General features: G+C 44.8%; 1 protein-coding gene across 1 annotated transcript in view; it reads right to left on the bottom strand.

The window, feature by feature from the left end:
• Positions 1-27,889, bottom strand: part of FRAS1 (Fraser extracellular matrix complex subunit 1) — a 109,986-nt gene that overhangs the window by 37,380 nt on the left and 44,717 nt on the right. Inside the window, exons 11-26 of the mRNA XM_085059861.1 lie at positions 27,300-27,447; positions 25,337-25,480; positions 24,919-25,053; positions 19,821-19,964; positions 18,347-18,487; positions 17,765-17,905; positions 16,910-17,083; positions 14,774-14,914; positions 13,351-13,494; positions 7,548-7,700; positions 5,833-5,979; positions 2,812-2,958; positions 2,036-2,176; positions 1,805-1,945; positions 1,437-1,580; positions 544-814 (exon numbers count right to left, since the gene is read on the bottom strand). Of these exons, the coding sequence (XP_084915987.1) occupies positions 544-814; positions 1,437-1,580; positions 1,805-1,945; positions 2,036-2,176; positions 2,812-2,958; positions 5,833-5,979; positions 7,548-7,700; positions 13,351-13,494; positions 14,774-14,914; positions 16,910-17,083; positions 17,765-17,905; positions 18,347-18,487; positions 19,821-19,964; positions 24,919-25,053; positions 25,337-25,480; positions 27,300-27,447 (2,456 nt within the window). The remainder of the gene's footprint in view (positions 1-543; positions 815-1,436; positions 1,581-1,804; positions 1,946-2,035; positions 2,177-2,811; positions 2,959-5,832; positions 5,980-7,547; positions 7,701-13,350; positions 13,495-14,773; positions 14,915-16,909; positions 17,084-17,764; positions 17,906-18,346; positions 18,488-19,820; positions 19,965-24,918; positions 25,054-25,336; positions 25,481-27,299; positions 27,448-27,889) is intronic.

The following is a 27,889-nucleotide window of genomic DNA, read 5'->3' as shown; positions in this document are numbered from 1 at the left end:
GTGATGCAAATCAAGTGTGAAATTTGGCAGGGTGACTGGCTTATTGCCTGGCTGCAGGGAAAATCTGCTTCCTTGCAACAACCTTGCAGTAAGAACTTTGCCAGCTACTAATCACCACTAATTATGCCAGGGTGCTAACAGAGCTCATAGTGGAGGCAAACAAGGAATAACTGAAGGCAAACTGCTGGAGAGCACAGCAGTGACATCACTTGAGCATCTTCCTAGCAGTATCAAGAAATTGTTGTAAGAATCTGACTAATATGCCAGTTTTAAGCCACAGCAGAGTATCCCAAAGATGGGACAGGGTCCTGCACCCCCAAAGCACAACAGGTCTGGGATTTGGGTCACAGTGACCACCTCATAGAAATTTTGCACCATCAGTTACACTACGATACAGCGCAAGTATGTTGCTAGTTGATTTAGCAGCAGTGAGAAGTGTGCTTCCCTGCAGGAATGCTTCCAAGGAAGAAGGAAATACCTGTTCTCAAGATACAACAAATTTTTTTTAGGGCAAGAGCTCAGCAAAAAGCTTCCCCCAGTCACCTGGGCTTGTCTCTGCCATGCACGAAGCGGATCTTCCCCTCCCGCACATCCCTGCAGCTGAAGCGGTGGCCACGGCTCAGTGGTACCTCCTGCCCGGCCAGCAGCATCACCAGCCGGCCGTTGGAGGGAATGCTGTCCACGTGGAACAGGAGCTGGCCTGAGCCACCGGCCTGATCACACACACCCAGCAAGGACAGGTCCAGGGGCTGCACCCCGCCAATCCCCACGGTGAGGGTGCTGCTCACATGGGAGCTCGAGGGATGCCTGCTGGCTGAAGGGAAAGAAGGGAGAAGTGTTACTGCAGGAATCACCACAGGCTGTGTAGCATTGGGCCTGTCACCACCATTTTTTGGGTAACACAGCCCTGTTCATTCCTGACCCAGGTGGACAAACATTGACTCAAGAACTGTAATCCATCTCAATCCCCATCACGACCTTGGCAAATCACTTCCTACCTTGATTTCCCCATCAGACAGACTAGTAAATCTTCATTTAGAATAAAGAAAGGATAAGTAACAACTAAACATCTTGCCCTGCAGACAGACTAGTAAATCTTCATTTAGAATAAAGAAAGGATAAGTAACAACTAAACTTGATTCAGGAAGGTATTTCCCCCAAGATATTTTGTCACTGTTTTTACGCTGATAATAAATAGTGCTGCTGCAAAGACGTGCCTGCACACCTAACCAGGTAACTACACTTAGAAAGCCAGGTACGTTCACACCTTATGAAACTAAAAAGTTGGAGAAAAATAGCTGCTGACTTTCAATAGTCACCAAGAAACTGCACGGAACTGAATTCCAAAAATGTGATTGAATGAACACATCTCCTGGCTTTAAAATCTGCTGATGGAAGCCTGCCAGCTCAGCCCCTTTATCATGAGAGACACTCACCTTCTTCACACTCTCTGCTCCGTGTATTGCCATAGAAACCCTGGCCACAGGCAGAAACACAGATCTTATTCTTCAGAAACATGGTGCTGTCACAAAGGTGGCAGAGGCCGCCAGCGTCACATTCCAGGCATCCAGGAGGACAAGCTGAATTGGATGGAAAGCACAACCCCACTGAGACACAGCGAAACCAGTGCAGCCACTGGCAGGCAGAGCTGTTCCCAGGGTCAGAGCAGAAACACCACTGCCATGTGTGTCTTACCTACCTGACAAAAAGAGTCAAAATAAGGGGCAAAGAGTTATGATAAGAGTTCATTAGAAGTTCCTTCCTCATTTGGCCACTGTCTCTGCACCAAGCTCACTGTGCTTACCTGTGCATTTCTGTTGTGCCTCGTCTGCATAATATCTCTGCCCACATTTGGGAACACAGTGACTGGCCAGAAGGAAGAATGGGGCTGGGCAAAGGCTGCAGGTGTCTGCTTGGTGGCACTGAAGGCAAGGTTGCTCACACCCTAATGAGGCACATGCAAAAAGTTCAGCTTGGCAGCTCTTGGGAGACAAGCAGGAAAACATATTAGAAGTAATGCTCCATGAAAACTCACTCTGGCACGTGTCTGATTCCTGGTAGAAAGCTGGAGGACACTCTTCCACACAAGCTCCTTCATGGAGAATGTGGCCCTCCATGCACTGCAGGCAGTCAGTCCTTTGGGGACCTTTGCAGGCATTACAGCTCCAGTCACACTCTGGAAGAAAACAAAAATCAGTTCAAGGCAGCCCTTTCTGGGGTGCTCACCCTGCACAAGGGCTTAGCACTTGGGCTCTACAAGCTGTGGGAATATATCACTTATTGTCATTATGGAACACTCTGCTGGAGAGTTCTGGAAATCTTTCAAGTCATGTGTCTTTTAAATCACTCCAAACTGCTGTTTCTGCAGCCATCCAGTGATACAGGATTTAATAAGACAGAGAGAGAGACAGGTAAGTACAGGTGGCCAGATAAGTCCCCTAAAAGAGACTTATCCTGGCAAGCTCACTCGTTATCAGCTGACCCGTGACTAAATGAATTGCTGGACCTGACCCATGAAAACTTTGCTGGCTCAGTTACAAAATCATTTACAAGAGAGCGATTTGCAATAATCTTGTTCCACTGAAAGGCTCAAGTATGTGACAGCAGGCTGCCCAAAAAGAGAAAAAAACTGCAGAAACCTTCAAGTAACCTGTCACTGAATAATTTCCCCCTTCCTACACCCTTTTTAAAGCAGGCCACCTGTGCAGCTCACACTGCCATATAATAGATTATTAGCCAAGGCACTTGTATTTATTTACTTTTTTCTTTCCTTTTTTGTTTTTCTCTTGAAACCAGCGACATATTTCTCACCTCTGCAAGTCTTGCTGGAAAAGTCCAGGTAATACTGCTGAGCACAGCTCTCATACTGGCATTCCCCAAAGAGCAGGACCTTGGCTGGATCTCTGCACGATGTACAGCCGGCAGCCGAGTCGCAGCTCCGGCACTGGCTGCTGCAAGCTGTGGAAAGACAAGGAAAATCAGTGTCATTCCTGATGCACCAGCCAACTGCACAAGTAAAAATGGGATTGTCCTACAGCCTCACTACTCCTCTTGTCCTTTTTGAGAGACATCTGCGGAGATTTCGGAGTTTTTGTTTGTTATGGTCCTTTTCACAAACTCCAAAATGTAAAGAGTCTCATTCCATCTGGAACAGGCTGGAATGTCTCCTCACGCCGCTTCTTACTCTCCTCAGGACTGGTCAGGGTAAAACACTGACCCTGAGTCCAAATCCCCGAATAAAAGCTTTCCCTGTCACTGGTTTCTTTATTTCCTTGAAGCAACCTGCATTTCATACAACTCTTTACACAGAAACACACAAATTCGGAGAGCAGGGTAGACTGCTGCAATCCTTGGTGGGACCAAAGGCCCATTTAATTTCACTTAACGTTTCCACCTTTTTATCTGCACACAGTGTGAAATTCTGGAGCTGCAGGGAGCAACAAAGATGCCAGGAAAAAAATAATTCAGGGATTTACTGAATCTAGGATCAAAGTCCAGAGGTTCAGAATATTTCAACTCACCTCTTTGATGTCCAGGAACTAAACTTCACAGGAGGCTGTACTAACAGTTTGGGTGATAAATACTGACATGTTAATTCAAAACATAGTTTTATGACCCAAAAAACCCTTCAAATACCAAAGTAAATGTGAAAATACCCACGTGGCTCTCACTGAAGCAAGAACCCAGTGTTTTTCAAAAGAGTTACTTCTTTTAGCTCCTCTAAAAAATGTCACAGAAGGTCTGTATTTTATTGGTGTACAAATGACTTCCAGCAAAATGTTTACCTGAAGAATCCAGTAGCTGTTTTTAAGTGCTCTGGTGCCACTCTGATTTTACTTCGCTTAAGAATACTCCATGAAAAAATTACTTTTTTTAAGTGCTCCAAAGAGCCAACTATTGAAAATACAATAAAACATTCTACATGAGGTCTAAATCCATGGAAATTGTGCTACCCATGGAGGCATGCCAGAATAGTAAGCAAAAAACTGTATGTGGAAGCAAACCTGTCTGCTTGTTTTATCAGCATGACTCCATATCTGCATTTTTAAGCCCATGAAGGACTCGTTAAGCTCCTCACTGCTCCCGGGCCAGGAAGTCATTGAGTTTAAAAATATCTCCTAGAGTCCATTCGTGCACTCAGCATTTCTCTGAACCTCATTCCAACCCCGAGTTCCTCAAAAGTGCAATGAGACTAAAATAAACCTTGAAGAGAGACCAGATTTTCTCAGCCTAACAGCCAAACCTCCAATTAAACAACCTTCATTCCCTCAAAGTGGTAGTTTCCCAGCAGCCTGGGACGATTTGTCTCTCCATGGCTTATCAGCAGCACTTGAAAAGGCACAAGTGACACTTGGAATGACAAAAATCCAACACACTTGGCCTTGAGCCTCCTGCCCCAAGGATTACAAACACTTCTTAAAAAGCCATTTGCAATAAGGAGATTAGAGTAGCTGAATTGGCTTGCCAAAAAAAAAAAAAATTCTATTTGCAGTTGAGCCCCTGAAACAAATTCAGGAAAGGTGCAGGCCTCAGAAACATTCCAGGTCTACCTTGATATCATGAGGCAGGAGCCATCAACAGGAAAGCTTTCATTAGAAAAGGGCATGTTAATTAGGAAGGGAGATATTCTGATGCAGCAAGCAGTAAGAGAATTCATACTACAGGAGAAAACTGAATATTCTGTAGGGCCTGTAGGAAACTAGCCAGGACAGCAAGAATCTTTTTTTTTTAATTCCTATTTTTATTACTTTCCTTTTATCATTATTATTGAATAGCCTTTTCTTTTTTTTTTTTTCTCAACAGAAGTATAGTACAAATCCTTCGAGCTATTTCCTTGAACTTATGTAAGGTGTCTCCATTTCTGCTGACCAGATGGAAATAATAGTTTCAGGAGAACCATCTATTTCAACAATAGGCAGGTAAAGCTGACAACCACATTGGTTTCCTCCTACAGGACCTCATCAGTGACAAAATTTGGTCTAGGTAGGATGACACTGATACCTGGACTCAGTACAACAGAGTTATTTCATCATTAATCAGGAGAATTTAAATCAGGGCAACGCAGGACTTCATTAATCTGAGTGACCAAGCCACTTAAGCATTCACATTTTTAGGTGTGTGTATTATAGAGGGACAATTCAAGCAGGGATTTTTCCTGTTTTTTACATCTCTGGGCCATACCATTTTGCATTTTGGAACATCAAGCCCAATAATTATGAGAGGAATAACCCAGGGCCAGAGTGAAAACAGAATAATGAAGGAAAAGAGAGGCCCCAAGAGATTCATAAGGGGATAGCAGAGTGGGATAAAACATAACACCAGATCAATGCCACCAGACCATTAGGATCAGCTCAGGTCTGTCAGGGCTGTGCCTTCCAAGCTGTACTTTGTTTCTGCTGCAGTCTCCCATGAGGAAAAATGGCACAAATGCTCCCATACAGCTTCCATGGCACGTACCAGCAGGTAGAGCAGTGGGAAGGGGGTTTGTCTCAGTTAGGATTTATTAAAACTGGTCTCAACTTGTCACGTTTTCATTAAGTCCAGAATGCATCACAAGAAAACCTACACAAATACTCCTGCAGATTTTTACATCAAGACACAAAGCCTCTTGTCTTTGAGGTCAATAACAAAACTGCAACTGTTTTCTAATTTCAGCTGTGCTGCAGGCTCTGCTCCTGAGGCAGCTCATCACCTCTGTCAACTCACATCGCGTTTTTAGGCACTTGAAACCTTTCTTTTCCAGGCCACAGGAACAGGGAGCAAAGGAACAAGAAAAAACATGTCTGTAAATGCATTGTGGAAAGGAGAGATGGCTGGGGGAGAGGCACTCACGTCTGCAGGTGTGCCTGTCATCCCTGTAGTATCCCGGGGAACAGAGCGGAGCACACGCGCCCGTGTGGGACAGAACCAGGCTGGTGTTGCAGGAAGAGCAGGAGAAGGGACCCTCGCCAGTGCAGGTTCTACATGAAGGGTGGCACCCTGCAGAGACAGCAAAAACCAGCATTTCTGTTCAAGGAAAAGCTGTCTCAGGGCAACTTTCACAAGCTTCAGCACAAACACTCTCAGAGACTGAGAGTGGTGGTGGTGAGCACCAAAAGCTCCTGCCAAGTCTAAGCCCTCAGTGGTGCACAGTGCATCCTGACAAAGAAAGGATCCTCTCATTTCTTTCTCTTTTTACCCTCTTCTCTTCAACCTTCTCTTCTCCTTAAGAAAAACCCTTACAGGATTTGGCCAGGACCTGTGTAACAGAAAAGAGTCAAAAGAGAGAAAGCATCTACCTCCTTCTCATGCTTTCTCTCAACTAGCTTCAGATCAGATTCTCTTGGTCTATATAGGAACCATCTAGTACTTTTCTGACAGTTCCACACTTTGCTGAAGATTCACATCCATCTCTTCAGCAGAAACTGCACTGAGGGAGACCAGACTATCTCCATGCATCCTCTCCCCATTTCACTCATGACTTTTCAGGCTCATTTCTTAGTCTGACCGAAGAGATTTAAAATATCACAGTGGCAGAGGCCAATGCACCCTATTACTTTCTCCAGAGAGATTACATACAAAATTATTAGTCTGTTTTACTTCTTGACAGGCCTTTACCTAATGATTGATGCCATCATTACATCTATCATGATAGGTGGAAAATTAATAATGAGTGAGAGTGGGCAAAGGAATCAGGAGCAACTACACCGCACTGTGCTGGTGATCTTAAAAGCCAGCAGAAAATACCCTATGAGCTTTGACATTGTCTGAACAATGCAAAACTCCTTTTAAATGAAACCTTTAAAATTAAAGGGAAGAAATGTCATCCCTAGGCTTACACTTCCAGGAAGGCAAAACCTCTGTCTCTCAGGGGCCTTTCCAATCAAGTGACAAAGAGTATGTTTCATACAGCTCTGAGGTTTGTCAAGAACACGTAAATAAACCAACAGCTCCTGGAATGCTGGGGAGAAGTTTTAAAATATTTCCCATCCTAAACTAGAAAAGTATATGTCACTTCCTGCAAAAGGAGCACCTACATTGTGCCAAATTTCTGGTCTTGGTTCCTTTCTCTGAAACTAAACTGCAATACCCTTTGCTCAGCTTTGAGTTTTACCATGTCTCTGTCAGCCAGAGAACAGGAAAAGGAACCTACTTCCTTCTAAGAGCCCATGGAGTATAAAGCAGCTCAGACAATGACTGGAATATGAAACCACATCAACAACAAAAAGTGAACGAGATGGAGGGACATGTTAGAAAATAAAATGTGCCACAGGTGCTGCATCCATTATGCCAGTCTAAACGGCAGAATGAAATTGGCTTTCTGTTTTAGAAGCTGCCACAAACCATCACCTTTTGGGCCACTACTGTAGCAAGACACACCTCCATAACAGACTTTAGGATGATGTTCCAGCTCAGGCTGCAAAATATCCTGAGAAACTCCTACCACCAAGAGTTCTGCTCCAGTGTAGTGTCCTGCCTCTACTGTACAGGAATCATTTCATGGAACTTCTCATAAGGATCCAGGCAGCTCCTTGCAGCTGCCTGAAGCACATTTAGGAAGTACTCACTTTTGCAGGCCCCGTTCTGGGCGTAGTGTCCCAGAGGACAGTTGGGAAGGCACTGATCCCCCAGGAGCAGGTGACGGGTGTTCTGGCACTTCAGGCAGACGCTGCCGGTGTCCCGCAGGTTGGCCACACACTGACGGCACAGGGGGTGGCAGTCTAAAGGGCAGGGAACAAGGGACAGTGAGCACACAGGACAGCACACAGAACAGCACACAGGACAGCACACAGCTTTGCTGAGAGCTCCATCTCATAACTGAGTTAGGGATGGAACTTGAGAGCGCATCCTGCTACCTGAAATTCCCGCATCCAAGGAGCATTCCTCTCCTCCTGCCTCATCCTCATCTTGTGCTCTTCCTGAGCACCAAAATGCTTTCACTTTTCCTCTGCATCTCTCCTGCCTCATTCAAGCATCCTCTTTCCCCTCCTTAAGTGAGCTTGGGCAAGCTTTGCACAAAACCAGCTCAAAGCTTCCCAAGACCTTTCTCTGATTTTGGGTGTCTCTGTGTACAGGTTTCCCTTTAGCTCCGCTGGCAGCCTTAGGCATCCACCTCCTTCTGCTCCCACCGTGGAAAAACGAGGAGCACAACCTGTACAGCTGTATGACCTTCTCCTGTAGTTCCTGCTGCTCACATTTTCCCACACAAATGAGACATCCATAGCCTGAAGAGGCAACTGCAGCCCCCAAAGCCTGGCCAAGAGTGGCATCAGAGTGCCTCAAAACATTTTCCTTTCTCCATTTTTCTCCAGCGGAACACAAGCTTGTGTCTCCTGACCTCTGCCTGAACTTAGGTGCTTCAAAAGGTTTGACAACAAGCCTTTTGTGTGCACAAAGGTGCAGTGTAAGGCAACCTGGAAGCCAAATTAATCCTCATTATGGTAATTGAGAAAATTATAAAGGAAATGACGACTGTCTTGAAAGAAATGTAATAATGAGGCTTGATTTGAGTACCTGGCCTCTTGTCAGATTTCTGCTGCAGGTTCACCTTTCTGTCTTTCGTCTCTTATGACAGCATTACTACAGATTGTCAGGCAATCTAATTTTACAAGCTGAAGACAGGCTCACATCGGAGCCTGGAGGAATTCTGCATCCATAGCTGCAGGAGCACAGCAGGACTGGAGCCTCACCACAGCTGATGTCTCCTGCATGTCACACACAGGTTTGACTCTTACCAAACACTGGTGCAAAAGCCCAGAAGCAGCTCAGACATTGATCCAATCCTGACTGCAGGCAGGGCTCCAAGGTCCTTAAAGCCCCTGCCTCCTTCACCTCCTGCTTTTAGAGGGTATATAATCCATTGAGTTTCTGCCCCGTGCTCTCAGCCTTGGAGCTGGGAAATTAAGAGCCAGAGTAGGGGTAAAGCTGCACAGAAAGAGACTCTGTGCTTGAGATAAAAGCAAAGCAGCACATGAGGTCATGCTCCCAAACTCAGTGACCAACCTCAGAACCCCCTCAGAAGGGTTACAGCTCACAGGGGTTTATTGTTCTGCAGTTTCCAACCGCACCTTAAAACCCCTAGGTTTTCCCAAACTAACATTTAGAAACCTAAGTATCTACAAAACTCTGTGCTGCTGCAGCAGAGTTTTCTCTTCACAAGCCTCTATTTTTGCTCCTGTGAGTGGAAAGAGTTTTCTCAGTTACTGTTTTAGGATGAATCAGCCCCATCACTCTCTTGTTCCTTTGCAAGCCTGGAGATCAAAGCACACACATCACCAACAAAAAACCCAGGGCTGACACTCATGGTGAATTTGAGGGACATTGGGGAGTTAGTGAGTGAGGGAAGAACTGCAGTGCTTTGTTTAGGGAGAGACGATTTCACTTTTTCACAGCAGGCTCCCTTTGAAGCAAGGACTAACAGAAGGGGGATGTTTTCTTTGTGCTTCTCAATAACACCCCACAGCCCTACTTGTTTCCTGCTTCTGCCTTCTCCCTGTCAATCCTCCCTCCAGCTCAGCCAGCAGGCATGTGACAGCCTGTGGGATTTGGGTTTTCTGGAGCCTTCACAGCCCCAGCTGGTTGCAGGTCAGTGCAACACAAGTTAGTTAATTCCCTTAGACCCCTTCCAGTATCCAAATTGGATTTTTAGGGAAGCATGGCACCACCTTGCTTGTAGTCCCAGTGCCTCTCTCCTCATCTTTCTGAGTCTGCTGACTTGCCTCCCACTGTCCAAACAAAATGTTTTCCTGCTCCCCTTCCAGCTGGCTCTGAATTCCTCCTTCTTCACCTCTGTGCAAAAATACCCCCAATCACCTTCCCAATCACAGATCTTCCCACAAAGCAACTTTCATGGTAAAGTACAATGGAATTACTTACATGGATTTCCAGAGTAACTTGGCTTCCACACCCTCTTTAGCTTTCTCTTAGCAAATAAAGCAAGAAAATGGTGCCCTTCCTATACAGAAGTTATCTATTACAGATGGTTCTGAGACAAAAGAGGCCGTTGAGGAGACAAAATCGTCTCTGAAGTGTTTGTGAATGCTCATAAAGGAAACCAGAGGCATTTCTGCCTCTCAGCTCCACCATTTGCTAAGCAATCACCCGCTTCTATTGTTTAAACACATCTCCCCTCTTAGGGGCTCTTCAGAAAAGTATTTCCTGATGCAAGTTTTGTGCTGTACTCCAAGGTAAGGTCTGAGGTTTATAACAGAGCATGACTTAAAATCAGTGCTGAAAACACCGTGCATTTTACAGGAACCTCAACATGCAAAATGTCCCTGGTGTTTTTCAGCAAATCCAGACAGAAAATCATTATGATTGGCTTAAAAGGATACCAAACATTGACCAGAATTTTTGGCTTGTTTTTGTTGCTGGAATACTGGGGGTTTTTTTGTCTCTCTTTTCCAAGACCTGAAAGGGAATCTGTCACTCAAACAAGCCAAGCAAACTCCTGGTGAAGTGTGCAACCGCATCTGCCTACATCCTGTGAAAGGGCAGGAGCTTCCCTAGGCCGAGTGAGGTGGGAGATTCAGCTGGATGGTGCCTGCCACAAAGGAGCCCAGACCAAAACAGGGAAAGGACTTTTCCTCCTCTGGCAGCTCAGCTGCTGTTTCTGTAGGAGACTGCATGCCAGTGAGTAAGTGGAGCTAAGCCCCTCTTGCTCTGCTCAGCGAAACCCCAGCTCTCTGTGATGATATCAATGTCTCTCTAAAAGGACAGCAAGAGCTCATTAATTTTACAAGGAACTGAGTATATTTCTTGTTGTCAGAGTGTCCCTTCTGGAATTTTAAGAGCAAGGCAGCAAAGCTTGTTACAGGCCCCCTCCTGAGCGAGCTCTTCTGGTTTAGCTTTGAACATTTTCCCAACTGCTCACAGCCTAGGAAAGCAAGGGCCTGGGGAACATGGGGATTGGGAGTTTCCCTTGCACAAAAGATGCAGCTGGAAGTTAAGACCCGACCTGGGGAGATTCTGTATCTGTGGGTGTTCCCAGTTTTCTTTCACACCAGTTCCTCTGCATTTTTCTAACAGCCCTTCTTTCATGCAGTCAGGAAAAGATCAACAGGGAAGCTTCCAGATTTACAAGGAAATCAGAAATTTCTCAAATCAGAAAAGCAAGGGCAGGGGTTTATGAGAAGGATAAGACTTTTAGCAATGGCTTGAGGTTTTTTAGAGTGGTGCTTGCAACTTTTCCTGAAGCTGAAGTCAGCTGGGTTAGACAGAGCGGGAAAACACAAAGTGTTTTTGAACTGGGAAAACAAAACCCACGGAAGCTGTGAGACTCAGCAGGGGATGGCTAAAGTCTCATGCACATTCCTGTACATACACTTGGGCTATAAAATAAAATTAATCAATTGAGCACTCTCAGGGAAGAATTGGCACAAATTCTGCGTGCCCAAAACAGCTCAGAGACTCATTGATTTTTTTAAACTTGAGGACATTTTGTCTTTCTCTGCTTACATCTGAAATGCTTATTTGATTAACTGCTGAAAACAAGACCTTCTTTTTTTTCCTATTAACAAGGCAAATGTTCCAATCCCCATTCAAGTAACATGCACAATAACACAATTAATTCCCAGGCAATGGTTTGGAGTGACAGTTGGTTTTCTCCAGCCTCTGTGAAAGATTTTCCCCTCCAGGTCCATAAAGCATGGCAGGTGACTATAATGCACAGCAGGCCATATAAGTGGCAACACAATTCTGCCTGGAGGGTCGGGAATTAAAGATAAATGGGAAGACAATTGTAAAAATATATTGCTTTGGGAGGTGAAGGGAAAAGCTTTGTTAGATTCTGATGCAAATCATATCTTATGAGAGTGTCAAGGGTTCTAATGTTCTCTTTTATGGGACAGCTGCTCTTTAACTGGTAATTAATAACTTGCAAGGGCAAATTTAGCATTTCAATCAGTGCTGAATGAGAAGAATGAGTGAAACTTAACAACCTGGATGTGGAGCTCTTTATCTCTAGGAGAACTGGCAACAAACATTCTTTGCCTAAACACCAGACATACATTTAGCACAAAGAGCAACATACTTCAGACTGCAGATCCTGGGCCAAAGCAAAACTTCCTCATCAAGGCAAAAAAACCCAATCATAAAGGGTTCTCACAGCTTGAGATTGACAAAGAACCATTGATGCATCCAACCACATAGGCACTGAGGGCTCCCATGCCACAAGGAATGCCCTCCACATTGCCTGAGGGAACCCCCTGCTTCCAACTCTTGCCCAGCACTGTGATATCTCCCTGATCACCTGGGATTTGGGGAGCAGGATAATTGGTCCATGACACCAAACAAAGGGGGAATTAAAGCAACAGGATGAACCCTCCTCATAAAGAATCCTGCTTGATGATAAATGGTACTAAGGTTTTCCCAATGAAATTTGCAGCTGGAAGGCCACTTTTCCATAGGACTTTTTTCATAGGGAGCATAATGCAAATTAATGGGGAAATAAAGTGGAAGAAATGAAGAACATAGAGCTCTGATGTGCCAGGACATTAAGAAGTATCCCCTGAATTTGTACAGGGCAGAGAAACTTTACACTGAAATGCTGAATGCTGAATTATTTCCAGATTGTAATTATTTGACTGTAGGAAACATCTTGATTCCCCTGCCTGAATTCCTAAGGAGATGTACAGTACTTTTAGGATATTCTCCTGCTCCTCACACACTTTCTTTCCCTGCTCTTTTTGTCTCTGCAGACAAAACAATCAGTGTTGTTTAAAAGGAAGATGAAGAAATGGTTCATAGAATTAATCTGTAGAGAATAAAGAAACAAGTCTTTCATAGAAAAACCACCCAAGACAGATGTAAGCAAAGAGAAGTCTCTCTGAAGGGAAATCACATTAAACTGAGAACAATAGCCTCTCAATGGATATATTTATTACTTCTAATGCATTTTTCCTTTTTCTTAGGATTCCTTATCTCATTTGGAACTGTTCAGCTTGGATTAAGCCTCACACACCGCAGCATTTTTTGATAAAGAAAAAAAAATGGCTTGATAAAGCTCAGAAAATGTTGGAGCAGTTCCCAGGATATGTTTATACGTGTCTGTGTGACGGATTAAAAGCGATTTTTCTTTTTAAACAGATAAATGCAATCAGTGGTTTCAGATGATGGGCTTAAGTGCAGGCACTGAGCACCCACACAGCATAACCCCTATCCAGAAATCCTATTACCTCCCAAAAATGCACACAGTAATGCTTGCTGTGCCAGTTTTTCTTTAGGGCCCCATAAACTGCTTCTTTGGATCACAGATTTTAACTTAACTCCTTTTCCTGAAGGTCTGAGCAGGACCTAAGCAGCTTTCCTGGCAGCGTGAAGGAGCAGGTTAATGGCACAGACAGATCATCCCACAGCACTCCCCTTACTCACCCACACAGTACCCCACCATGTTGAGGTACTGCTCCTCCTTGCAGCCTGTCCTGCACTTCCCACGATCCAGAGTGGCATGGGGGTGGCAGGTTGAGCATTCCCAATCAGAAGGGCCATGGCATGTCTTGCAGGATGGATGACAAGCTGTGTAAGAAAATCAACACTCGAGGTTAAGCTCCTGGTGCTCCCTCTCCCTTCCCCAAAACACAAGCTTCCACCATCATTTACTCCTGCAAAACATGGGCATAAAATGGTCTAGTGGCAGCAGGGACTGCAGGGTTGTGGTTTGGAAGGCTCATGCATCCTCATTTTGAATAAACAAAATGAGGAATGGATTGTCAGTTTAAAAAATGTGGTTTGTTCCCTGCATTAATCAAAGTATAGACCTACACACAATATAAAACAGAGAGACTGGCCCTGTTATTCCTCTCTCCAGCATATGCTTGTGCATATAAAAAAAGAGTGGGATGCACAGGGGAGATAAATTAAACTTCTCTTGGGACTGCATGAACATCGCTGAGGAATGAGTTTGATATGCATGAGAGCAAAACTGAGGAATGATTTCTCCACCAAGCCCTCCCAAAATGAATTCTCTAAAGCAGGAATGCCCTGCCAGCTCATTAGCTTTTCTGTCTGCTAAAAGTTCAACAAAGAGATGGCAGAGAAAGTGGCTTAAGAGGTTCAAAAATATTTCATGGACTGCTTTTGTATCCTTCCAGCTTTAAAGACAGATGCCAGATTTCCTTGCTACAGATCTGAGGGAGATGAAAATACTATGGCTAACAGTTAGTAAAAAATTCTTGAAAACTCCTTTCAAAGCTCTTTATGAATAAAAGGACACAGCTTGCAAGATGCCACTTTCCTGACACTGAAATTTTGCTTGTAAGACATTTATATAAGCCTGAAACTGGGTAAAGCAGAACTCAGCAGTTACCTCAGCTCTAAGGTAGCAATGCACACCTCAATATTGATGAATTTTTACAATAGTCTGCCAAATAAATCTATTTATAGAGTTGATCCTTGGCTGAATAAATTGAATAAATAGAGCAATGGACTTTAGAAAAGGTTTTTTTCTCTAAACTTGAGGCTTTGCCTAATAAAAGCATTTTATTTTTTGGCATTGTTCATTAAAGAGTTTTTTCCACAGCACTCTTGCTAGGAACACCATCCTGAAATCGAACACAAAATACCTTCCAGGAAGCAATCCTGAGGAGGAAAACTGACTATAATTTATGATTCCAAGTGTATGTCTCTCTCCCATTAGGAGGAGATTCCATTCCCTGAAATTGGACTATCCTATTCTCCTCTGAAAATACTTGAACAGCTTCATAAAAATCTGACAGCATCTCTAATTACATTGAGAAATGCACACTGGAACGTGCAGGGAATGAGATACAGCAGTGGAAGCTGCAGGTGCACTCACAGGAGCAGTGATCCCCATAGCTGAACAGCCCCTCAGGACACTCAGGGAGGCACCTGCCCTCCAGCAGGACATGGGAAGCTGGGCAAGCCGTGCAGTCCTGGGAAGAATTCCCCACACAGCCTGCACAGGAGGAGTGGCACTCTGCAGGGAAGAGAAGGGAAAAACAAGAACACAGGAAAACTAAAATTAATTCTCTCTTATTTTGGTTGTTACTGTCCCAAAATATGGCCAGATTGTTTTCTTCCCTAGGATGATAGGAAGGTATTTTCCCTTTATAGGACCCTTTGCCTGTGAGAGGCAGAAAGGAGCACAAAGTAGAGAACAGTTCCTGAAGATAAGGAGCAAGCAGAGCCAAATGCATTTTTAATCTTTCTTTGCACCCACACAGTTCATTACTGAAATGCAAAGCTGAGCTGCCCAATGCTGTGTAATGCCATTGTCCTCCCTGGAAGAGCTCTGGGGTTCTGCAAACTTACCAGCTGCTGAAATCACCTTCTGTTATCACTCCACAGTTTCTTCAGGAAGGGTTTTCTACCACTGCACAATTATCATCAGCCATTCTGGAGAAAATACCCACAGAGGTGGACTGGCCACCTGAAGCAAATGCTCATCACAAGGACAATCAAGCAAGAATGAAGACTGTAGTTGAAAACTGCACTTCTTTCCTTATACTGACCCTAAAGCAAACCATCCTCAACTAAGCCATCTGATTAAATAAATATATAAATTCATTAGCTAAAACCCTCATATTTATTAGAGCAGTGGCTGGAGGCCACAGGTTCCACTGTGTGAGCTGAACAGACTTCTGGACTCTGGGGAGACAAGACACAGGGCTGGAGAGAAGAAATGAAAGGAAATAAAATGATTTATACAACCATGCTTAGCTGTCTGCCAGAGAGATTTTTAAGGTCACTTCCAACCCAGGCCAATGGGTTCTATGACTCTACAAAACCAGCATTTTGCCCTATGTATAAATGTGCTTCTGTTCTGCACAATGTTGTGGGTTTGCTTTTTCCAAAAGGTGCACCTACAAACAAACCCTGCCGTAAGTATTGTATAGTGAGAGCTCAAAGTCTTCCATTTTAATCCCTTCACCCCTTTCCACAATAAATCCAACTCCTACTCTAATGCCACCACGGACACAGCAGAGGCAATACCATGTGGGGCTAAACCAGAATTCTTGCCCCATGACATAATTCTGAGCTGTCACCAAGCTCTGCTCAGGCCTGTTCACCCACCTGAGGCAGAGATATATGGATTCCTTCACACAGTTTCTACACCATGACCTGGACTCAGCCAAGGAAACCCATTACCTGCCGAGGAACAGCCACTGCATGGGTTGGAGGCTCTATACCAGGAACCAGTTCAAAGCACTGGATACCTGTGTAGGTCACTGTTTAAGACAGAATTGCTCCACCAAAAAAAAAGAAAAAAAAAAGCCACTTCTTTCTTTTTAACATACCCTAAGGCAAAAAATAAAAATGTCCACTTTAAAAAAACACCTTGTTTTTCAACAGGAAGAAATAGCTATCAGTAGTGTTGTTGCTATTGTTATTACTACTACTTTACTTAAGTTACTATCTCTATGACTGGTGGGAAAGCACAAGTATCCCAAATGTACATCACACTACCCACTTCTCTGAACTCTAGTCTTCATGGAAATGATTCCTAGTTGGTATTTCAGGAGCAGTGATGGCAGGTGTGCTCCAGGGCATGTAGCAGAAGAATTTCCTCAAAAGAAAAGACTGCTGTGGGATGTCTTGACCTACTCCAAGGGCTAGGAATGAGAAAACTCAGTCTTTTTTGAAAAGGATTTAAGGATTCAGCCTGCTTCAAAGTAAGTCAGTGCTAAAAATCACATATTCAGCTTCAATGGTAAGAAAGCTACACTGTGCTGAGCTGTGAAGGCTTGAACATAGGCATTTAAAAAGAAAATACCTTTCTTGACTAGAGTCTTCTAGTCTAGAGTCCTGTGTAGATTACGTTTTCCCTCAAAAATACTAAGATATGCCATTTTGAAAGTTACAGAGTTTAAACACTCACGGCAGTCACGAGGCAAGCAGAGGGCTCACAGCATGTACAAATCAGATGTGGTACAAGCTCCCCCTGAACACCAAAAACCCAGAGCATTCTCACCTCTGCAGACTCCTGTGCTATCCACGTGGAACTGGGGTTGGCAGTGGGGGAGGCAAAGGCCATGCAGAGCTCCTTCCCTGGGCAGGTGAGGCTGCAGGACATCCTCGGGCGCCTGGCACTGCAGGCACCGAGCAGCACCCGGGCCGGCGCAGGAGCTGCAGGATGGGTGGCAACCTGGGCACAGGGGGAGAGAGCCATCAGAGCCACAGCTCTGGGACAGCTTTCTCAGCGAGAGGGACAAGGGACAGCTTTCCCAGAGACAACAACGAGGCCCAACAGCATCTGGTCCTGCTTTCTACAGCGGGACGGGGATTTTAGGAAAATACTTCGACATCATCCCCCTTGGCCCCAAGGAACGGCTCCTCTCCTGAGTAAAGATGATAAACAAATAAAAAGCTGCAGCACTGTGCCACAGGCAGCCAATTCTCCTTTAATTTCTGGAACTGCAACAGTGAGCACAATCTCACTAGGAGGGACAGCAAGAAATGACAGTGTGAAGGGCATTCACCTTCCAAATTTTCACTTTTTCCACTGCTGCAAAGATGACCTCACTCTCTGCAAATCTACCAGTTGTGTGTAGAATTTCAGCCACCTCTTAACTCGTATTGAGAAAAACTTGGAAGCAATGTACACTTATTTCAGCAGCATACACGAAAAAGAAAAAAAATCCTTGAAATCACTAAGTCCTGGGGGTATGAAAGCAGAAAGTATGTGGGAAAATTCACTTTTTCTCAAAGCAGAAAACAATCAGCAGGAAAGGCAGGAATTACTCATTGACCAGTTCAGCACAGGATAAAGGAACAACAAAACCCCATGTAGAGCAGCTGGGGAACTTACTCCAAGTACCAAGCTTACCCTTGCAGATGTTGTGATCCTGGTAAAAACCCTCTCCACAGCTCTCCAGGCACTGGCCCTGGCGCAATGCCAGAGGGAAGGAACAGGAGGTGCAGTGAGTGGCCAGAGGTCCCTCACACGTGGAGCACGAAGCGTGACAAGCTGATAAAGAAACAGAGCACACAGAACTGAACCATCCCATTTTTTCCCCCATGAGAGTGGTGTTGCTGACTACAGCCTTCTCCAGCTGTAGAAAACTCCCAGCTGGAATGAGACTCAGCTAGGTGAACTAATGAGAGCAGAAGAGCACATGTATTAGTAAGTACTAACAGTAATAACTCTCACTCACACAATGTTTTGAGTATGTATCTCAGCATGTCTTAATGTATTTCACAAGGAAAAGAGGTTATTTGAAGCAATCCATCACAAATGAACCAAAGAAACCAAACAAAACGAAAAAATAAAAAAGGAAATTACCCATCCCCACTCACATTTCACATTTCTGTGCTCTTAACATTCCCTCCCCACATCTGGGGAAGAGCAGACAACAAGTGGAGGGTGCCTGGAGAGCCTAAGAAACAGTCATGCAAATACACCTCTTACCTCTGCATCTTCCACTGCCACTGGGGAAATATCCATCTGGGCACTGAGGAATGCACTTCCCATCATGTAACAGCTTCCCTGCAGCACAGGTCACACACCTGGCTGGCTCTGAAGAGCACCTCTCACAGAACTGGCCACAAGCTGCCAAGAGAACAGCTCATTAATGACATGCACTCAATTAGGGAAGAACGACAGAGCCATCAACCTCTCTCCATGTATGGAAACCATCCCATAAATCTTTACATGGCTGTGCACAACAAGCAGCTGTTATCAGACTGTTCAGGAAGGAGGGAGGAAAAGGTGATTTTAAAAAATGGTAATTTGCCCCCTCCCCCTTTTCTTTAAATTGGGAAAATGCAGCTAAAATCTAGCATGATAATTTTTCTTATCACTTCCTGTGGTCCATATTATCCCAGCAATCAGCTCTGAAGTGAACTGACCTGTTGTCTAAGAGCACTATGGAACTCTGGCTTCCCATAGACAATATGTTGCTGGATATTTAGAAGAGCCAAACATTTTACTTAACCAATTTCTGTTTCTTTTCACCAGACAAAATGGATGCCCAGCTGGATATCAAAATGCGTGGTTTTGGTAGAAGGTGAAAGGTCCAAATCTCAGAGGTTTCAAAGAACAGCTATGAGGTTTCAAGAAACCACTGGCAATGAAAATCAAACCTAAGTTAAGGTTCCTTTTGAGCTTAAATGATTTTCAGCTGCAAGATTTCAAGCCTGCACACTTAAAACACAGGTGGATAATATTGCCTGGTACAGACATTGAGCAAACTGAAGTGGAACCTGGTCATCCAGAGTAAGCACAAATAGCAACGATTTTGCCAGCATGTTCCAGGGTTTTAAGCTCTCTCTAGCGAGCTGTGGCTCAGACACACTGGTGTGAGCCACACATCTGAAGCCCAACAAGACCTAACTGACCGTGGATAGTCCTTCCAGGCAGCTGGTGGTGGCTGCCAACAGCAATCCAGGCTAGACTGGAATGCATGTGGCAAATTTGAGATTCTTTAGATGATATTTTTTTTCCCCCCTTCAGGATCTGTTTGACTTAGGTCTTTTAATTCCCTCTAGCCACTTCTTCTCCCTTTTTCCCAGCAAACCTTCCAAGCTTCCCAGGCACATCTGCTGTGCAGGTATTAGTTGCTGTGATGCTGAATTATAATTAAATTTACAGAAACCTGCTGGCAAAGGCCATTTTTCTTTCTGCAGACAAATGGATTTGTCAAGCCCTCAGAAACAACTCAGCCTTTCAAGCTGTTCAGCGAGGAAAAACCCCTTAAACCTTTTAGCATCTGATTAGCTTAAATGAATTAATAATCTCATAAACAAACAGCAGCTTCTCTCATCTGGTATGGATGCACAAGGTGCAGCTGACTTGTCAGACATGGATAAAATCACAGCTGCTGCACAGCTAAATGAAATATTGATTCCTGCTTTGGCAGAGCATTTCTCTCACAGGTATTTACCAGTGCAGATTCCATCCTTTGGGTAAAAGCCCTGGCCACAGCTGGCCAGGCAGAGCCCCTCTTTGAGCACATGTGATGGGTCTTTGCAGGACAGGCAGTTGTTCTCAGCAGCTCCCCAGCACGAGGAGCAGGACTCGTGACAGGCTGCAGGGGAAAAAAATGCAGGATTAGCCAACAACCCACTTCCAACCAGCTCTTCTCAACTGACAGCCTGCACTACTTCACTTCTTTGCAGGTTTGCTCAGGCTTTCACTGCTGCAGAAAATGAAAAATAAGAAAACACAAACCACTGCTGCTCACAGGTTAGAATCTTTCATCCAAGCCATCCCAGCAGGACAATTTCCAGCTGCATTTGGTACGTGGAATGTGACACAGCAGCACAGATCAGAGCAGTCAGTGCAGCTGTTATCAGCCCGGGAAGAGTGTTGGGAACACTGTTAAGTCCCTAGTGCCAGAGGCTGAACAAGCACAAAGGGAAATAGGGAGAGATCCCATCATAGGCTACTTAAAACTCAGATCCTTGGGGTGACTGCTGACTGCAGCCCAGCTCTGGGCACAAATACAGAACTGCACAGCAGGGCTACAGTCAAGGTTTGGCAAAACAACCAAATGAATGAAAAACAACCCCAGTCTGCTTCTAGAAACAATTCCTCCTGTCTTTCCAGGTGCAGAAGGAACTGCCTTGTCAGAAATCTTCACATGCTCAGCCTGAGTAATTTCTGGGGAAAATATAGGACAGTGACTCCTATCAAATCCTGTGCTACCAGTGTTGCAGGAACAGAGCAAATTACAGTTCTTTTAGCTACTAAGAACTTTTTTTCTCAATTACATGCAAGTATGTTCCAAAGATGTTCCTCAATTTATTATTTCACAATAAGGCAGGTACATGCTTGTGCTCCCACTCTGTGGCAGGTGGGAGAAAAGGGAACTTCTTGATGTTTGCCCTGCAAACATGTCTGAAGTTGCAGCCACCCAAGAAAAACTCATCTGTGAGTAGCCTTAGCACAATGCAGAAACCAGCAGACACACAGCAGCTCATCCAGAGAACTAAGAGCACATCGTGGCATATGGCACAGAGGGATGTAACACCCCATCCCAGAGGATTTCACTGCTGCTCAAGGCAGGGAAGCAGGTTATCAGCTCCATCTCACACAGAGGGAACTGAAACACATGGGGTTAGAACAGGGATTGTTCAGGGGACAAGACACAGGATGTTTGAGCTCATGTCCAGCACTGGATGCTCCATCTCCACACTTCCACCTTGGTTTATTTTCCCTTTTCTTGTCTTGATTAACTGCTTGCTCACCTCCTTCTCACCCTCCTGCACCTTCTTTCCCTCCACCTCATTTCTGATCTTTCCAGAATGCTGTGGCTCTTCTGGTTCCTGAACATTCCAGTGTGAGGGGTGTCTCAAAAGGACCCTGGGCATCCTGAACTGGATAGGATCTTCCCCTCACAATCCCAACACAATGAACACCAACCATCCCATCCCAAGGCAGAGCTTGTGCACCCTTTTCTGCTCCAGTCAATAACTTCCCTTGCTGATAGAAAACCCTGCATCTCATTCCAGCTTGGATGATTCTCAGGGCATGTCTACACTCGAAAGTTAACTGCAGAGTATGAGTTCATGCTGTAAATTTCTAAGTAGTGAAATGTCCTCACTTCACCTTGCAGACCTAAGTGTTTTGCTCCTCTCTGAGCTCACTCTAACTTTCAATATGTTTTTGAAAGAGTGGGCTCCAGGACTCAGATCCTTTAATTACAGACTTCCCACTGCACAGCTGGGACCCCTGGCTGTTAACCTGCCTCAGTATGTCAGCACATCTGAACATTCCCAGTCATTTGCAAAGTTCTCAATTCCTCCCTAGAGGTGCTGCTCCTTTCCAAGAGACAGTTTTCCCTCCTGGCAGCCTGACTGTTTTTACACAATTACCACTTGGCTCTTGCTGGTCCTTGGCAAAGCCCTGTGAGGGTGGTGAGGCCCTGGCACAGGTTGCCCAGAGAAGCTGTAGCTGTCTCATCCCTGGAAGTGTCCAAGGCCAGGTTGGATGGGGCTTGGAGCAACCTGGGATAGTGGAAGGTGTCCCTGCCCATGGCAGAAGTTGGAAGGAGATGATCTTTAGAGTCTCTTCCAACCCAAACCATTCTGTGATTCCCTGATTCCATGATTATACACCCTGACTCCAGCAGCTTTAGCTCTTTCAGCACTGGATGACTTCCAGGCTCAACAGCTGCTCCTCACCCAAACAGCCAGGCACCAACTCCACTGAAAGAGCAGGGGGAAAAATGGAAGCATTCAATCAGCCACTGTCAGCTCAAACATCTTTGCCTGCAGCAACTAAGTGGCTGTGTGAAAATAAATCAACAGAAGTGACTGCACGGCCAGGAAGCTGTTTCCACCCCGCTGGCTATTTACAGTTCGGATTTGCAGGGGCTGTTTTTGCAGCTCACCAGACTGTCTCTTCTGCAAAGGTGTAAAACACTCCCAGGTCTGACCACAGCAGGAGGGATAATGCTGCTGCTATCCCAGTGAGAACACAGTCAGAAGGCAGTGCTGGGCTTTGGGGTTCAGCCACTCTGTGCCACCTCTCCCCTGCACTCCTCCCTGCGAGCTGGGCAAGCTCAGCTTAGCCTCGTTCAGCCCTGAATCCTGGAGGATCTTCCACAGCCAGGGACAGCAGGGAAAAGCAACATGTAGGGAGCAGAAATCCAAGTGCTTTGCTCCAGAGTGAGCCGGGTCTGTTAGTGTCAAGTTACAGACTTCAACATTCGCATTTTGGGAGATGAAAGCAGAAACACTCCAGTTCTGCCTGGGCTTTTGAATAATCTTGAAAACATAAATAATTAAGTTAGAAAAATGCAGTGAGAGCATTGAACACTGCAAGTCCTTCGAGCCCTTCTGTTCTACCACACAGACATAGTTTATTTTTGCTTCCCTTTGCTTTGCCTTTGGTGGGTGAGTTCTGTTTCTGCCAAGGGAGAACCCACCACTCTGCCTGACATAAACTGATCCATGATCTTTAAATTCACTGCTACCTAACTGAACTTATTACCTTTTATTCTCAATTTTACTTTCTCCTAATGGTTTTAATTCTTCACAGAAGCGAGTGGAGGAATGGGGGCAGGAAACAACCCTAGTGTAGGATTAAAATGGGGCAGAGATCAAACAACAGTAATCAAAAATTCAAAAGAGCTTCAATTAGACCAGCTGCTATAAAACATGAACAAAAGGAAAGGCTAATTCACTGTAGTTTTCTACAATGCAGACAACAGTGTTTCAACAAGAAGACAGAGCAAGAAACCTGGTGTTAAGTCTCTTTCAAGTCCAGAGAGAATTCCTCAAGAGGGAGTTTACTGGAACTATAGCAATTAACACAGTCTAGTTCATCCTTTCGGTGATTTTGAAACATGCTTATTGTAGATGTTAAAACCATTATGAGGAAAATCTTCCTGAGCAGTCTGAGGCCCGTCTCGACAATCTGATTAGAGATTTGCAGAAATAAAGAGGATACAAGGAAAGAGTGAATGGCAATGAATTACAGACTGCATCTGAAATGTAAGACTTTCTCCACTGGTTTGACTTTATGCAGAAAATGCAGCCAGGCAGAACTAAAGCAAATTGGTTTAATTCCCTTGAGGAAAGAGGAACAAATTTTCCCAGCAACATTCAGCTACAAGCATGCGTGACTGCAAATTTGGATGGAGTGTACAATCAGTAATCTACATACCAGCAATAAAATGAAACGTTAGCCTTTCCCTACCCCTTCAGCAGTACATGGGCACTGCCAATTAAAACACCAGGAGCAGGTGGAAATGAAATGCTAAAATAAAACCAAATGAAATAGAAGATAATTTGATATTTAAGCCTATAAATTCTTTCAGACTGAGTCTCTCTTGTCTATTTGAACAACCACAGTTGTGCCCAGGGCTGCAGTGGCTGCTGGAGGACAGAGGTTTTTCAGACTTGCAAAACGTGAAACTAGTGGTCAGCTCTTCGAGGGAAACCACTTCAGAAAAGGAAGCTGGATTTACCATCTAAAGTGCTTTGCCCTGAAATCTGCCAAAAGTCCTAAGCCTGTATTTAATTCTAAGCAGGAGGGTTAGTTCCACAGAAATTAAAGCGATGGCTCAGAAGTTAAGCGTGTGCTCCATCCCTTTGCTGAATCAGAGCTGCAGAAATAATTAGAAGCCTTCTAAAAAGGCAAACATCAAGACAAGAAAAGTGTTAATTTTACAGAAAACAATTAAATTCCCATGATGAAAAAGCAGCTGCTTTACAGTTTGGGAAGAGTTAAGAGTATTTCAAAGGAGCAGGGGATGCTCATAAAAGCACTGTCATAGCTCCAGCAAAGAGAAAACTAACTTCCCAATCTTACTCTCAGTCTTTCCAGCTGCTAAGGTAAAGGATTTAGACAGCTCAGTGTTTTACAGAATTACTAATTTACTTTGTAAAAATGCTTTCTGAGAACAGTAAGCTCAATGCACTTCCAAGAAGAGTGCACAGTATGGATCAAATGAATGGCAAAACAAAGCGGGAAATTTGCCCAGAAAATTTTTCCTGAGTCCTATCAATCCCCCACCCCTCCAAGTAATTTTCTACACACCTCAAAGTACCATTTCCTGAAAGGTCTGGCACAAGGAGGTGCAGTCAGTCTGCACTGAGTGAAAGAAACACACACAGCCCCCCTGGATCAAAGGGCCAGGCAGGGCTCAGGGTATCCCATCCTTAGCAAAATTAGTGCACACATCCTGCTCTGTACCCTTAACACCACCAAACACACAGTTGCATTTCCAAAGGAAACTATAAGAAGAAGTGAAAGAGTACACTGGTGAAAAACGTAAGTGTTCAAAATGAGCAAATTTTACACAACAGAACAGATCCACTGAGGAATTGTGACAAATATTTCCCCAAGCAGTAATCAATTTTACCCCGTATGAATTGGTTCTTCTGTTCACTCCTTCCTTTACTCTAGGGTGAACATTAACACCTATGTCAACAGCAGCTGCCTCAAGAGAGAGGCTTCTCATAGCTCAGGTACAGCTTCTGCCTGCTCTTTTGCCATCACAAAGGACTGCAGCCTCCTTTGCTCTGAGGTACCTGTGCAGAGGAGCTGATCCTGGACGTATCCCTTCCCACACGAAGTCACACACTGCCCATTCTGCAGCAGCAGGGGTGTCTGGCACGAGGAACACTCAAATCCATTGGTGCAGGCTGAGCAGGTTTCATTGCAGGCTTCCAGGAGAAAGAAGAGAGAAGAAAAATCAGTCCCAAATCCCTGATGCAGAAAGAGCCTCCTGATTTGAGACAATTTTGCCTCATTTTGGCCGAAGAGTTCAAGAATTTGAGTCTGCTTCCGTCTGAGACCTCACCAAGTCTCGTGGTTGCAACACAGCACATATCTGAATGCTTTCCCAAACAAAGCCTGGCAATCTCTCTAGACTGAACCCATGGGGTCCCACAACCAAGAGCATAGCATGCAGCACAGAAGGGGGATCTAACCCCTCGCAGAAATTACCTAAGCAGGTCCTCCCGTGCTGGTAGAAGCCCAATTCGCATGTCTCCACACAGCGCCCATCCTGCAGCCACTTCTTGGGGTCCTGGCAGGAGTCACAGTGATCAGAGGCCTGGGAGCAGCTCACACAGTCTGGGTGGCACTCACCTGGCACAGGGGGAACACAGAGGGAGAAAAAAACAGCAGTGTTGGCAGCCAGGAAGGAGCAAAACACTGCAACTTGGAAATCAAAGTGAAATTCATCCCTCATTTCTCTGGGTGGTCCAAGGTGTGTTAGCTTTGGAGTATGATTTTTGATACTAGATTATATCAAAGGGGCTAAATATTTTATTGCTTTACTTAGTACGTGAGAAATCTCTATATAGACTCAGATTTTCTAGGCTATTGATTAAAAGGGTATTCATTGTCCACATGGTTTCTCAGCAGTAAAAATTGTAAGTCACCGGGAGTTAACAGTCTGAAACAACCTGAATTTGAGATTCCTTAAGCCAAACCCTGCAGTAAGTCAAGACTCTGTGGTCATGCCAGGTCAGAGTACAGGTGGCAGACTGCTCCCCCTCCAGAAAAATCTTGATGTCTCAGCACCACAGAAGTACTTCCTGGCCACAGGTACTTGGCGAGATACGGACCAGAACAATTTTTCTCTAGGTCCAAAAAAATCCCCTCTGCTGCTAGCCAAAAGTTCTCAGTGAGAGGGAGTATTTGATGGCTTTAACATAAATACAGCAGTGCCCAGGGCTTCTTTGCTTTCCCCTGGCTGAGAAGGAGTGGGTTCTCTCTGCCAGCTTCCCCCAGCACATCTCAGAGAAGCAGCAAATCTGGCTTTATGGAAGCAGTTGCACCAGGGGCTGATGTTCTGGGCTCACAGACTGAACTGCTGCAGGCTGCATTTTGCATTTGTTTCTCATCCCCACCATTGCAAGACAGAAAAACACAGAGAGAAAACAGCAGGCTTGGCTAAGGGAAATTGCCAGTTACCTTTTAGGACACAAAAAAATGCAAGTTTGGCTCTGTATGTCCAACACCATGACTCCAAAGCCTGGGTTTTCCAAAATGCTACCATGATGGAAGCTAAATGGCCAGATTTTCAAGGATGACCAGTAGCCAGTGGCATTTATTGATAAGGAGAATGAAGGGGTGGTAAGAACACTGTATCATCAACAGCCTGTGCAGATGATGTTCCCTTTCAAAAATCAGAACTGTCCAAACCCCGTTTTCCTCACTTTTCTATCTGTAGTGCTTTGCATTTTCATTAGCATGCAGCAAATAACAAGCTTTAAAACATGAAGATGGCAAATGTGCTCAGACACTACAGCACAATTAGACTGTGAAGCTATTTTCTTTTTACTGAGATAAAACATTAACTGGAGCACCCTGATAAAACCAAAGTTACATGAATACAACCAGAAGAGCAACCAAAAAAACCCCAAAAAACTAGCAACCTACAGCTAAAGCCTCCCAATTATGAAATGTAAATCCAGAGGAATGACAACATCCTGGAGAAAAAGGAATTTATATGCAAAATTACCATATAAGCCAAGGCTATCCAAGCCTTTCCAAACAATTATTAACTGGCAGCCATTCAGCCTCAGGTGAGCTTATAGCATAATAGTGTAAGCACATTCTTTCTCCTTCCCACTCCCAAGAAATAACCAGGAGCCCATAAACTCCAAAACTCATGTTAGGATTCAGAAACGAGTGGCTGAAGGAAAAAAGAAAAAGACAAAACATTTCCAAAACACTAACCCTAAGGAGAATTTCTTTTGCCAAAAGAAAGCTGTCATTTAAACCAGGGGAAGTCATTGGGAGCCTTGAACTTATCTTAGAATGACATTGTATGGAAATGAGTTAATTAGCAACTGAAAACCAGAGACAAGATAAGATTCCAGGTGGGGTCAGACTGGTGCTGGGGGAGTGAAGGCTGCAGGGATTTCAGACCAAGGAAAGGATTGCCTTGGCTCTGTACCTGGCTGGCAGCGTGGGCAGCAGTCTCCCTTCACCTCCAGAGGCAGGCTGCCCTTGGGGCAGGGCAGGCAGGAGCGCTGGAAGCAGGTCACCTCGGCATCCCGGCACTCACACTCCCGGCACGGCCCTTCTGCCCAGGTCTCCCCGTTCTGCAGGTGAAACACGGCATCAGGAGCCAAAGAAGAGCCTTGGCACAGAGTGGCTTTGCCAGGCACGGAGATCTCTGGGTCAAACAGCACAGGGATGAAGGAGTCGACAGAAAAGAGGCAGCAAGCATTTTAAATGATCACAAAGCTTTTCTGCCAGTTCTTCTCTCAGAAAGGACAAAGCACCAACTGGAATAAACCTCACACCTTAGGGTTTTACCTCACCTGGGTCAGAGAAAGGGAACTGAGCAAAGAAAGGGAAGCACAGCATCTAAAAAAACCCCAAACAATATTAAGCTTGCCATTTTCCACATCTATTGGCAAATAGCAGCTATCAGCTCCAGTCCTCACCTGTCAGAGCAATGAAAAGTCCATTACTGGTATATTTAAACCAAGATAATGAAAGTTTCCTTTCTCTTTAACTTCAGAGGGAAGTTCCTTGAAA

This window comes from Lichenostomus cassidix, chromosome 4 (assembly GCF_008360975.1).
Source record: "Lichenostomus cassidix isolate B80296 chromosome 4, HeHo_3.0, whole genome shotgun sequence".
Classification (NCBI taxonomy): Eukaryota; Metazoa; Chordata; class Aves; order Passeriformes; family Meliphagidae; genus Lichenostomus; species Lichenostomus cassidix.
This window is presented reverse-complemented; position numbering and strand designations above follow the sequence as displayed.